This window comes from Pseudopodoces humilis, chromosome 2 (assembly GCF_049639895.1).
Source record: "Pseudopodoces humilis isolate 2021_Gansu_Grassland_sample_001 chromosome 2, ASM4963989v1, whole genome shotgun sequence".
Lineage (NCBI taxonomy): Eukaryota > Metazoa > Chordata > Aves > Passeriformes > Paridae > Pseudopodoces > Pseudopodoces humilis.
Window position 1 is genome coordinate 17509846 of NC_142201.1, and position 13006 is coordinate 17522851.

The window sequence follows — 13006 nt, forward strand, 5'->3', positions numbered from 1 at the left end:
AAAGTGGTCTGGTAGCAGCAGTTGGAGTCTAAAGTGGATCAGCCTCACATAATAGGTACAGAAGACACAGGAGAGCATGAGTCATGCCTCTTGATCTACCCTGAGATGCTGAGATGTGACCACACAGGTCACCTCTTCTTTACACACAGATATAAAGTGTACAAAGGGATCCAGTTGTCACCTTACTTCTCTTCAACATCCACAGCCTCTGTGAAGAGAAGATCACATGGGAGAGAAAAACCACAGTATGCCTCAACTGTACATGGAATCACAGAATCTCATTACAGAGAGAATGGCTGAACTCCCCTTGAGAAAGGTCTCAGAGAACACTCACTGCAACTAAAACCAGTTCTTACCACTTCTCATTTCCTTAAAGCTGAAATACATCCATGTTAACATTCAAAAGGAGGGTGTTTTATGGTCCCTGATTTTATAGGGTTTTGGAAATTTGCAGGATTTTTGCAAAAGCAAAAATGGAGTAGTACTCCATACACTCACTCTAATCCTCTGGAAAGTGGCCATGACTGGTATCCACTGACACTGCCTATGTAGCAGTCAGATGAAGGAATATCATGATTAACCATTAGCTTCACTGTTAGCAGAGAGAGCCATGGCATACAGCTGATGTGGGAGCTGAGAACCCACTGAAACACACAACCCTTTAGCACATATTTTTTATTAAACCACTGTCTTTAATGCACCAGAATGTTTAGTCAAAGCTAAAATATTAAGTGGAAACACACTGCCTTTGATTCTGTTTTTAACTGGGGAGGTTTCCTACCTGGGGCAATCTGTCTAGTTAGACAGCCTGAGGAAAGAGTGGGAGTGGAAAAGAGAGACGAACAAACAGGTAGCAGCAGCTATGACACCATTCCATCCTCAAAAAAGGGATTTGTTTTAGAGCTATGATGTTCTGCAGTGAAGAAGTGGAGAAACAGATGGAGTCTGGTAAACTAAAACAACAAAAAATAATTATATGCAATGAGCCTTCCCTTAATCTAGAAACCTGTTTCACCACTAATTGCTGGAAATGGTCAAATAAAGTAAAATATGATATTTCATACTGATGCCATGCCCTTGGTTACAACTAGTGAGATGCCTACATCCCATCTTGCCTCTTCTTGACTAATATTGAAGCTGAAGTTAAATTTTCTTCTGAACATGAAATGCCCCCCTTAAAACATCTCCAGAGAGGAACATACTGCTCCAGAAGAGGTTAGGAGGTAATCCAAGCATATTGCTACAGGGAGTGAAGGTGTCTTGAAACACCTAGTACCATGATTTAGTATTAGGGTAACTCTGCACATAGAAAAAATGTTTGCAGATCACCTAAACTGTGGAAAAAGTTTTTACCCAATGTAGACAAATTACATAAATCAATGCAGAATTCTAACCTTCACTTTCTCTTTTGTAGAGCAAATCTGCAACACTCATTTTATAATCCCTTGATGAAGAGATTGTTTGGATCAGTCTGGCTTCTGGCATAATTTACAGCAGGTCTTTAGCCCTTCCTTACAGCTACCAGTGATAGCACCCAAGGAGCCATTCAAATACAGAGGCTTGCTGACATGCTGGACACTTCAGCCTTTCTCCTTTACATTGTGTGCTAGATACAAGAGCAAGAGCATGGACCAGAACCCAGTCATAAGCCTTTCCCAAAAAGGGAAATACCTGTTTCTCCAGACATCTTGGTTCTGAAATGAAATCCATTAGTTTCTATTCCTAGCAGAAATTTCAAGTATTCCCATCTCCTTGGCCTCAATTGAATATTACAGTGTAGTTTTGTTTAAGGAACCAAAACTTCTGTCAACTTCTCTCTTCACTTATCAGAGACTTGGTAGCTCTGCGAGTGGAAATCCCCACTGACTGCTGAGCCATAACCAATATTTGGATAGCTGTTCTTTTTCTTATCCTTTGGAGAGAAAAATTACCAACATTTGTGAGAATGGCAGAAAGTGAGTCCCTCCTCTCACTGCAAATGTGTTGATATGGACAACTTCTTTTGCACTCCCTTAGGAATATCTGCCTCATACTTCAGTGTAAGTGTGTAAACCCAGTCTGGACAGCACTGACCAACTTCCCTTGAAGAACTCATTCTATGGATTTCAATGATGCAAAGTTACCTATAAATGTGAGTACAGTCAGAATTACAGGACATTTTTCAGTTGATTCTATTATAAATCAAGCTATTAATCAAGTGTGCTGTAGAAACTTAAAATAATATAAATTTCAACTAATTTTTATTTTAAAAAAGAAAATTAACTTACACCTTCACCAGCACATAGTGCTGCACACAGTGGGATGCTCTTACCATTTGCATTTTGTTCCTGCCATATTTCAGTGCTATTTAGTGCCACTCTAGTTAAGGGTCATGTGCTACTTCCATAATTAATCTAATTTTTCAAAGGTGCATAGCTCATCTACTTTAATTCCCAGGGAGGTCTGGAAGCAGCTTGCTAGTGATCAGCTTAGCTATGATTTTTTTTTTTTTTCTATCCTTATAAAATGGCTTACTCCATCAATCCACTTATTGCCTGTTAGAGGAGAGGCATTTACTCCCTGATCCCGCGTTGCATGGTGTTGAGCCCACAGAACTTCCTGGAAAAACATATATGTTCATTAATCAATGCAAAAGCCTCAGATCATTTTGGCCCAGGAGACTGTGATTTTTATGTTAATGGAAAAGAAACCACACATTAACATTGCAACTTTATAATGAGTGCACACACTATTTTGGGAGCAGGGGCCTGAATTTCCAAAGTACAAACTAATTTTCCTGAAAATTAGTGTTCACACTTCTGTCACTCTTTTGCCTTTGAATGTTATTAATACATTCTTAAGTAATCGATCTCAATTTGAGGTGAAAAATATAGTTACATAATTGAATAAATTAATGTGTTAATGATCATAGGAGGAAATGAAATATATCCTTACACTGCCCATAAATAAGAGAAAATTAGTGTAGTATTATTGTGGCAAAGACAAAGGAAATGCATGCCAAGTACCCAGTTAATGTAAATCAGCACAATCTGATTGATATTAGTCACTGTAGATGCACTTATTCAGTCTAAAGCACTGGCCTTTGCAACTGAAGCAATCAAACTGCTCTAATGGTAAAACTCCAATTCAGGAAAGCAACTAAACTCAAAAAGTGACCTTGCCACTCTCTCCCATCCCTGTCTTCAGTGTCTGTGAAGGATCACTCCTGTGTGACACTGTCATTTACCTCCAACATGTCTAGGTGTGGAGAAGGGGCTACTGGTAATCTCCTAAGGGAGATGCACCGATATGCGCCCGAACTCCCCAGTCTGTTACTTCCCGGTCCCGTTCACCGAATTTTCCCAAAGCACACATCCCTCACGGTGCTTAAGGAATGACAAAGTCCCTGCGAGCACCGTCATGCACGGCGGTGGCTGGAACGCCGCTCCCGCAGTGCCGTGTGACGCTGTCAAGAGGCGTGAGACGCTTCAGAAGGGGCTGTGAAGATAAGAATAACATTGCTGAGCACTGGTATGGACAGTAATGGAATGATGTCGTGTATGAGCACACAGTGCCCTTGCCATTGTCACAGTGAAACATAAGGGGCAGGTGTCTCTGAAGGTCAAGGGCGCCCGCAGCTCAGGTTGCCAAGGTTGCCCGGGCGAGAGAGTCAAGGCTCCTGCCTGGCCGCGGCCGCCCGTCCCTGGAGCCCCTGCGGACGAGCCTTGTCCCTTGTCCCGCTCCTGCGGGAGGCGGGCACGGGGCGAGCGCGAACCCGCGGCAGGCGGCGGTGGCCGCGGGGGGGCGCTGTGCCCCCTGCCCCGCTCGCCTGCCCCGGGCCGCCCCTCGCTCCCGCCCCTGCCGGCGCTCCCGCCCCTCGCTCCCGCCGCTCCCGCCGCAGGCCAGCCCAGCCCAGCCCGCCAGTGCCACAGCTGCGGCCGCTGCCGTCCGCCAGCCCGCTCACCCGGCACGGCACAGCCCAGCACGGCAAAGCCCGGCACGGCACAGCCCGGCACGGCACGGCGAGCCCCTGCCCTGCGCCCCCCGCACCGCCCGACCACGCGAGCCAGCCATGGGTAAGCGAGCGCGGCTGCGGCAGAGCCCGCGCCCCGGGGCCGCGGGGGAGCCGCGGGGAGGCTGGGAGCGGGGGCAGGTGCGGGGCAGCCCCGGCGGGCGGCAGCCGCCTGTTGAGCGCCCCGGCAGCGCGGGGAGGGGGGGGCGGCCGCCCCTCCGCCCGCCTCGCTCGGCGCCGCTGCCTCAGAAACTCCGCGCAGGGAGCGGGAGCGGGCACAGGGACACCCTGTCCGGCGGGACAACGGGACCGTGCTCGCCAGCTGCAGAGCGCTCCCTTCCTCTGGAAATAAACCATTAATGTGGATGGTGATGATGATAACAATAATGCAGAATGCGGAATGTAGTTTCGGAGGCGGTTGTCCATCCCGCGGTCCATCCCTCAAAAGCCGAGGAAGAGGCGCACTCGGGGCTCAGGGGTGGCCGTGGGGCCGGAGCGGCCCCGGGGCTCTCCGCGGGGCTCGGTGCCGCCGCCCGGCGCTGGGGACTCGCTCGGTCTCGCCCGGCTTCCCCTCGGGGTACGGCGGGGCGGGGGCGCGCAGCCCCTCTTCACCAGAGCCGCGTCCCCAGAGGTGCGGGTCAGCTTTCGCCGCGGTGGGAAGTTCGGTCGGGAGAGGGGGGATAGCCTCGGGACACGGGGAGGAGAGTGGAGGTGCCTCTGGAGATGGGCAGCGCCGAGTACTCCCGTGTGCCAGGCGTGATGCATTTAGGTGTGAGCGCTAGGGAATCCTGCGGGCCATTGGGATAACGCGGTGCGCTGTTCGCTCTGCAGCGGTGGAGGGAGGTGGGTGTGGGTGGAAAGTTGTGACTTCTGTTCCCAAACTTATGGGGAGGGTAGCGCTTGCGTGAGTGTGTGGACAGGAGCAGAAATAGGGCCCTAGGGAGGGAGAGATTCGTAGTGCACATGGGTCGGCAATCAGCACCCACCTTCAGCATTCCCATCCTTTCGGCATGGGACTTTTAGTACATGGGCTGCTTCCCGCGAGCTCTCTTTCAACCAACAATACATCCGAATTAATTAAGCAGTAATGAAAATTAGGTGGTTTGGAAAAAGAAAAGATAGAAAAATACAGAATCTTTGGTCTGGTTCGCCGCTGGCATATCATTGCTTAGAGGTTGCAACTCCTAAAGCAGAGCTATCAGTGCGTGCCCGAGTGTTAATATGCACATACTGATGCTGGCACACTCTCTGGTTTTAATTAAGAAGAAAAAAAATTAATTACTCAGCCAAAGCTAAAGGAAGCTGACAGAATTCCTATGGTTGCTACTTTGTTAAATTAATTCGCATCACCTAATTCCCTAATTTCTAAATGCTTATTAAGTGTTTTGTTCCCTAGCTTAGTAGAGATCAGACTCCTCTAGTATTAGTGTCTTTTTACTAATCTTTTTGTAAGTTTTCTGCACCCCCTTTAGTGCACAGTAAAGTACTGATTTCTGTAGCCTCAGCAGCTCTGGTGGTTGAAACAAACCAACAAGCTGTATTAGCAGCATCAAAAAGCTTATTTTTTGTGTCCATATTCTGATACTCATTTTTTAGATTATTCTTTTCCTGTGTGAACTTTTGATATTAAATGAAGCTGCACATTTTGCAGCCTCTCTTCTTGTCTGTATCTTACTATCTTCCTCTTAACTTACACTTTTACTGGCATGGGTTGGTGTCCTATAGGATTAATAAATGGGTTGATAAATCTTGGAATGGGAAGGGAAGAGGGATAGAAAGAAAGAAATGCTTTTACTGTCTTCTTGAAAGTATTGATTTCCATGTGAAATTGTTCTTAAATGTCTTTGCTGCTAAGTGTGTGAAAATGGTTTTCCTTCAGTGAATTAAGTTGCTGGCAGTTTGAAATCAAGACACTGCTTTAAATCTTCGTCAGTGATTCACCTTAAGGAGAAGGCCATCTTAATTTCAGTACTAAAATCTTAGAAAAGCACTAAAATTAGTCTTGCACATTGTGGGTCTGCAACAGTGTGTGAAATACATAATTTATGTCCATATAGAATGTGTTGTCCTGAATGTAGCAGTTGGGAAAAGGGGAGTGAAGACAAGAAAACTTTTCTTGAACATTTTGCTCATAATGATGATAATGACAACACAAAATTCCAAGGTCTACCGAGTTCTTTGCTTAGAAGCATTGTTGGATGACCAAGCTGTGTCTGAGTTAATGGCAGTTTGATCAGTCAGGAGAGGGGACTTGGAGCAGAAATTTCATATGAAGTACTTCAAAAAGAAGCCTTTGTCAGCTGGCAGTCCAGTCCCCCATGAATACAACGTTTTGTTTCTGTCATTGCATAACTGTTGCCTTGGCATTAGGTAGACTGAGGCTGATGTGATTGTCTCACCAGTCCTTGTGTGGAGCCCCAGTGCTGTTATTGAACTTCTTCATCTGATGGCAGGGGTGTGTTAGACTGCTTCTCATTAAGACAGTTTGAGTTGTCCTTGCTCACACTAAACTTTTATGTAGGACTGGCTTACCCAGGCTGGTTTTTGTTTCCCTTTTTGGAGGCTGAGAGCCCTATGCAGCCATTGTTCTTTGGGCTTTTGACTTCCTCAGCACTTCTGAAAATTTGGCATCCTATTTTCAACACCAGCTAGGGTTTGCACTGGCTGGATGGAGGGTCCTCAGTAATGACCAGTGCATTGCTTTGTGTATCTCCTGTGAGAAGTCCCACCCATGGGCATCTTACATTGTGGCACACACTCTCTAAAACATAGTGTTTCACTTAGAAAGTGGGGAGGGGGGCTGTTATTTTACAAAATTAACAACAAAAAAGAAAAGTGAAAACTTTTGGTTCCTAGAAGTTTGAAAAGCATGATACAACGTCATTTCTTGGGAACTCTGTGTTTTTGTAATTTTACACCTTTTCTTCTTTGTACTTTCCAAACTGTTGCTTTTTATTAAAAAAAGTAGCAGTGGGTACATATATTATATTTGAGTTGATGCGATTTTTGGAAAGAGATAAGGAGAACATTGTCTGCAAACAGAGGATGAAATGATGCCTGTCTTTATGTGGGTTCTAGTCCCATTTCTCTGAAGCCCCACTGCAGGAACTGCTGCCTTGTGGAGACTAAAGGCCTGGGAATTCCCAGAGGAGTCACACTGGGGCCATCTCCTGTCCTTCACACCTTTTCCAGCACATCTAGCTCCATCAGTAGAACTTGCTTCTGTGTACATGTAGTTCCTGCCTGCATCCCAGAGCAGACCATCCCTTTCTTGTAGGCATTATCTTCAGGAGTTCCAGCTTAGGGGCTGTTGCCATCCAGAGAAATGGTCCTTGCTTTTAGATGAAGTGTGTCTGAAGTAGGTTCACATATTCCCTAAACCAAGCTTTCTTCTTATAAACAGCTGTGGGCAAATCCTGAAAGAGAATAATTCTTTCTATTCAGCTGTACACTTCATTCAGGTAGGAGCTGAAATCTTTTGTGTCTAACATTAATAGTAAAATCGGATTAGCTTTGGTCACTAAGGATGGCTGGATTTCAATTTTCAAGTGTTATAGTCCATATTTTCTTTAATTGTACACCTCTTAAACATATTTAACCCCATTAAAAGAAAAGAAACTAATATTGAATTTATCTTCTCATAAGACCTGTGAAATACAAAATTTTATACTGCTGCCCTTCCTCTATCTCTGCAGCACCTGTTTGTGCTGGGTTTTTCATTTGCCTTCTCACTGTAATCCTTCTTGTCTGAGAAGGAGGTGGAGGAGAAAATGTTGTGCATTTCAGATATTCCTGGTATCGTAAACAATTTATGTTTTCACTATATTTACAGGTTCTTCCTCATCCTCTCTTTAAGTGTGTGGTTTTGTAATAAGGGATATCTTCTGTCCTGTGTGTTAATTCAATGTCTTCTAGATCTTGAATTGTTACATTTCAGAAATACATAGTGGATGATAGATTGCCTCTCTGGGAGGTCTGAACTGTCAGTGCCTGATTGCATGTCTTTTTCAGAGTATTCATACAATTTTTAAAACCAATTGAAGTCTCCAGGTGTTTTCTAATCATATAATATTTTGTTTTGACCTTTAAAGATCAATAATCTAACCCCTCTGCTATCTGCAAGGATGTCTTTTCACTTGCTCAAAGCCCTGCCTAGCCTGACCTTGAACACTTCCAGGGAAGGAGCATTCAGGGACAACTTCTCTGAACAATATTTAGTAATATCTAAAGTCTTTATCTAAAAAAATAAGTCCAGAGTCCATTTCAGGATAAGGTGAAAGAAAATTTGAAACCAAACCCAGTGAAGACCGCTTCCAGTTATCTCTTTTTTTTTCATCATACAGCAGTATCACATTGAACAATTCATTAGTGAAGATTTCTCTCTTCTCAGAGATACACAGTTGTTGAAGCCAGATGCAAAATAACACCTCTTATTCTATTTCCACTGATAGTTTTTGGATAGAAACGTGATGTTGTCTTTTCAAAAGTGGGAGAACAGTGGAATTTTGCTGAAGTGAAGCATTGCTGAGGGAACTGCCGTGTGTTGTTGCGTTGCCTCACTCTCCACAACGGCGGCTCTTCTCACTGGTGGATTTCTCTTCTGTTTGACCTCCCCACAGGCACCCCAGCCATGTGTGCCCTTTGCCTTTCCTCAGACATGCACACACCTGGTCCCCATGAGCGCCTGCCCTGCACCTGCCCAGGCAGCACAGCTCCTCTGGGCACTCCTCGCACCGTTCGCTGAGGTGCCGATAGCTCGCACAGAGACACGGGAGCTGCCTTCCTCGAGCCCACCTGTAAAAAATTCAACCTCTTCATGGCCCCGCACTGTTAATGTAGTGGAAGATGATGGAGCACATGGCAACCCACACTGGCACTGAGGTTCCAGTCTGGTGAGGCATGTGGTGGGACATTTGGGAGCTCATTTTCCAGGATTCGCTTATGCATGCTTGTGGCTGCATTGGTTTGAGAGAAATCAAGATTCTTTCTGTTCTTTTGGCTGGCTCCTTAAAATCCATTTATGTACAAGTGCCTCTGGGTTTGCATTGGTGTGAGCAAATGTAAGGAAAGATAGATTAGTTCTCATGCGGCACATCAAAGATGATTGTATCAAAGTGCTGGGTCCCAGCTGAGCCTGCAAGCCTCTCTCTGTACAGGTGCAGAGTCCTGTGTGGTGACAATTACTGGGTCAATACCCACAGTAGTCAAAGGGCAAAACAGAGCCCATCATGTCCATCTCACAAGCTGGCTTCTTCCAGGTCATGTAGCTTGTGGCCCAAAGAAAGCAAACTTGGCTTGACAGTACACAGAGAGGAATCCACATCTCCTGATCCCTTCCCAGCCTTTATTCTGCAGGCAGGTGTGAACTTGAGACAGCTTTGGTGCAGGGGTGGCTGTGCCAGTCAAAACCCTGTCACCACCCCCATAAAGACAGTGGGCATCAGTGGAGATGTCACCATCCAGTGTAACAAAGAGGTAGCATCCTATGCACCACTTAATTCTTAGCTGTTTGTTGCTTTCTATTGCTGCTCTGTCTTGGTGCTTTGGCAGTCTTCCTCTCCATAATTATTTGTCTCTTGGGTTTTAGGCTCAAAAGCTTGCATGGTAGTTGTGGCTTGGGAAACATTTACAAGCAACACAAAGAACTATGAGAATTCAACATCTTTTGTTCTCCCTGGTTTTGGAGCTCTTTGACTAGCAGTAAATTTCAAAATGTGAATGGAGTTTATGTTTCATTAACAGAAGGATGTGCCAGCCACAGAGCTATTGATAGGTACAAACCTCAGTGCTTTTCTCTGCATCACTTTTGAGTGTGTTTGTTTTATTCTTTGATAGTTGTGCACATGTCACACTTGGAAATTTTAGCCTAAAGTTACATATACAGAAAAGGGCTTTCAGAAATGTGTTTGTACTTTAATATTTGGGATACTTTTTTTTTTTTTTTTTTCCTGGGGCCAGATGTTGAAAAGGACTGTGGCTCAAAAATAGCTGGGACCTGGGTCATGAGCAAGACTGGACTTCTTGAACTCATTTGAAGTATCCAGTATAAGATACAGCTTTCATAATTTTGTTTGGGGTTTTTTGAATGTCAGTTAAGTGTATAGAGCAATTGCTGCATATTGCAGCCTAAAGCTCTTGTCTTTGAATACACTTCTTCAGTGGCAATGGAAATACAAGAATTGCCCTGGTGTAAACCATACATAAATCAGAGTTGGATTGCACTGAAGGCAAACACTTGAAGGCACACAAAACTTGTGCAGGAAGGAATAAGGAAGCAGCTGGCTTGCCTTCCAGGTGCTGGTTTGTGGATAAACAGACAGAAAGGACAACCTGTGTTAACAATGCAGCTGGTGGGGAGATCCAAACCCACAGTAAATGATGGGAGTTCAGCCAGAGGAGGATTATGTTTTGAGTAGTGCACTGGTTTTCTCAATATTGGAAATGGATACTTACTGGTTGTTTTGCTGAGCTGGAGCAGTGGAGTCTACCACTGATAGCTAAGTGGGAAGGAATCTAACTCCCTTATGCTGCAAGCAAGGCACGGCTGGGGCTCTCCAGTGTCTGGGTTCACCCTTTAGTCCATGTTTTTGCCATCCATTGAGGCTTCTCAGTCCTAATGCTGAGTATGTGTCAGTGAAGCTGCTGGGTGCAGGTGAGCTCTGTTTGCCTGTAGTCACCTGCAGACACCCTGTAGGAGCCCCCCTGGCTGTGTGGCTGCTCTTGGGTCTTAGCTATCTCCTCAAGAGACATTTCACACTTTTTTTTTTTTAATTCCATGGGTTTATATGTGTTTTCTGATGGACACAAATGTTTCATGGCATAAGACAGTGCTTTCATCAACTTAGACTTCTTTTTAAAATTTCTGAAGTTCGCGGTTCTGCAATTTTCTGTAAGGATTTCTGGAATGGAGTCCTTGGCACACACAATGCCAAAAAACACTGTGCACATCTGAGCTAGTGCAGAGCACTGGCTGGATCTTGAGTACTTTTTCATAAATTCTTTACTAAAGTAGTTTTAATTTTCTTGTTCTCTGTGTTTTCTGTATCTTATAGTTTTCTTTTTTCTTTGTTTTATTTTTTTGAAGGAAAAACTTTTGGAAGGTTTTAAGTGATTGCTACTTGTGTCTAAACTTAGGCTTTTGTTACCAAAACCGTGTTGACATAAATGTCATGCACTTTCCCAAACAAAAGCATAAAATGAGATTTTGTATTTGTTAAGCATACAGCTGAAAATAAGTTTGCCACATGGAACTTCCCTTGTGGGAAATGAAATGCTTTTCTTGAGCTGTTTAGGCGTGCGTTAAAAAAAAGTCATGAGGAAATAGAGATGTCTAGTGGGAGTATTTGGAGTTCTTTTGGTGCAAGCACTGGGATTTGCTCCAGCACATCTGTGGAGAACCCACAACTTGCAAGGTGTAAAAACAAGAACACTTCATGTAACATCTGCTCATGCTCTGTGATGGGCACAGGTACAAAAGCCTTGAAATCTCTGAGATACTTGTCATGCCATGTCAAGGGAATGTAACAGAATCCAGTACATGGTCTGTTACTGCCTGCTCTCCAGCCAGTGAAGTTATTAGGTACTAAAGCTGATAACAGTTACATTGAGCCAAAGTTTTGCATAAGCTAATGCGAGGAATGCAGTGCAGAGGGGGCTTTGCTATGTGTGACTGATGGAGCCCGCATTAGTAATTATTTCCCTCATGCAATGTATACCTTCACTTCATAGATGTTTCTCCCATCCTGTGCTGAAATTGAAATGGTGATTTCTTGTGCTTGGTAACTGTCTGATGAAAATCTCCTAATTCAGATTATGTCTGGAGACTTAAATAATGATGTGGAATGAAAAATTGCCAGATAAGTAATTTTTGCTGGGCTTAGCCTGCAATTTTTCGTTTCGCTCTTTAAATTATTTTTGAACAGTTTGAAAATACCTGTTTTTCTCCTCAAACTTTATCTATGAGAAGCCTACAATAGATACTTTATCTTAAACCTTCTCCTAAAATTCTTCGATATTTTTTGTGTTATCTGCCTCTGATATTCTTGCAATACCATGCTTGAGAAATTGTTGTAATCTATCACATACTAAATTCCTCTTATTCCTCGGTGGAAACTTCAGGAAAGCAAAAAAAAAAAAAAGAACAAGGAAGGAGTAAAAAGACTCAGAAAAGGCTGATTTAAAGTAACTGGCAGACTGAAGGTAGGTATTCAAGGAGGGGGTGGAACTGAAACAAAACACAAATGACGGAGCAGTGTGAGTCAAGACTCAATTGATTTCATCCTTGAAGTCTGCAGATTTCATTAAAATTATTTTATATTCCTGTAAAACTTTATTTCTGGATTTTTTTTATGTTTCCTATGGCTGTCATCATAAAATCTGCTAAATGTTTTCCCATTACCATCAGCTTTCTAGCTTGTCCAGAATGGTTTAGGCTCTTTCCATTATCCTCACAGAGCAGAAGTACTGGATATCATGGTCAAACCTTGTCCTTCCCTCCCTCTAGGCTGTTTTCCACTAGGTTTTTTTGGGCAGGGGTGTGTGAGTAGATAGTTCCCTGCCCCCCTTATTCCTGTTGGCATTTGATCCTCCACTGAAGACTTTCTCCATGATGTGACGTCTACAAGCGCTTGCTGGTTTTGCACGCATGCGATTCAAGTGCAGCTGTGACTGTGACTTGTACTTCCAAGTAACTGATGTACCTCTCTTAGAGACAGAAAACCAGAGAGACTTTAAAAGAAACAGCTTTAAAATAAACAGAAAGTCAGGAGACACTTCCTTAAAGCAAAATTAAGTGCTTTACTAGAGGGAGGTTGGAGTCTTAGATTTCTATTTCCACAGTAACAAAAAGGCATGGCACATGTGGAAGATTAAGTGTTGTTGCCAAGGCTAATGGAAATGTCCCAGCTGCTGTTAAAACCTGACATATAACTGTGTTAATTACTGCACACTGAGTCTTCTGTTCCTATAAGAACATGCAAAGAAAAAGGTTCAGGAAAATGCCAGGGTAGTTACAGT

General features: G+C 44.0%; 1 protein-coding gene across 1 annotated transcript in view; it reads left to right on the forward strand.

The window, feature by feature from the left end:
- The first annotated feature begins 3873 nt into the window (after positions 1-3873).
- The window catches only part of GPM6B (glycoprotein M6B), a 106454-nt gene continuing 97321 nt past the window's right edge, over positions 3874-13006 (forward strand). Inside the window, exon 1 of the mRNA XM_014250531.2 lies at positions 3874-4055. Coding sequence (XP_014106006.1) covers positions 4052-4055 — 4 coding nt within the window. The 5' untranslated portion in view covers positions 3874-4051. The remainder of the gene's footprint in view (positions 4056-13006) is intronic.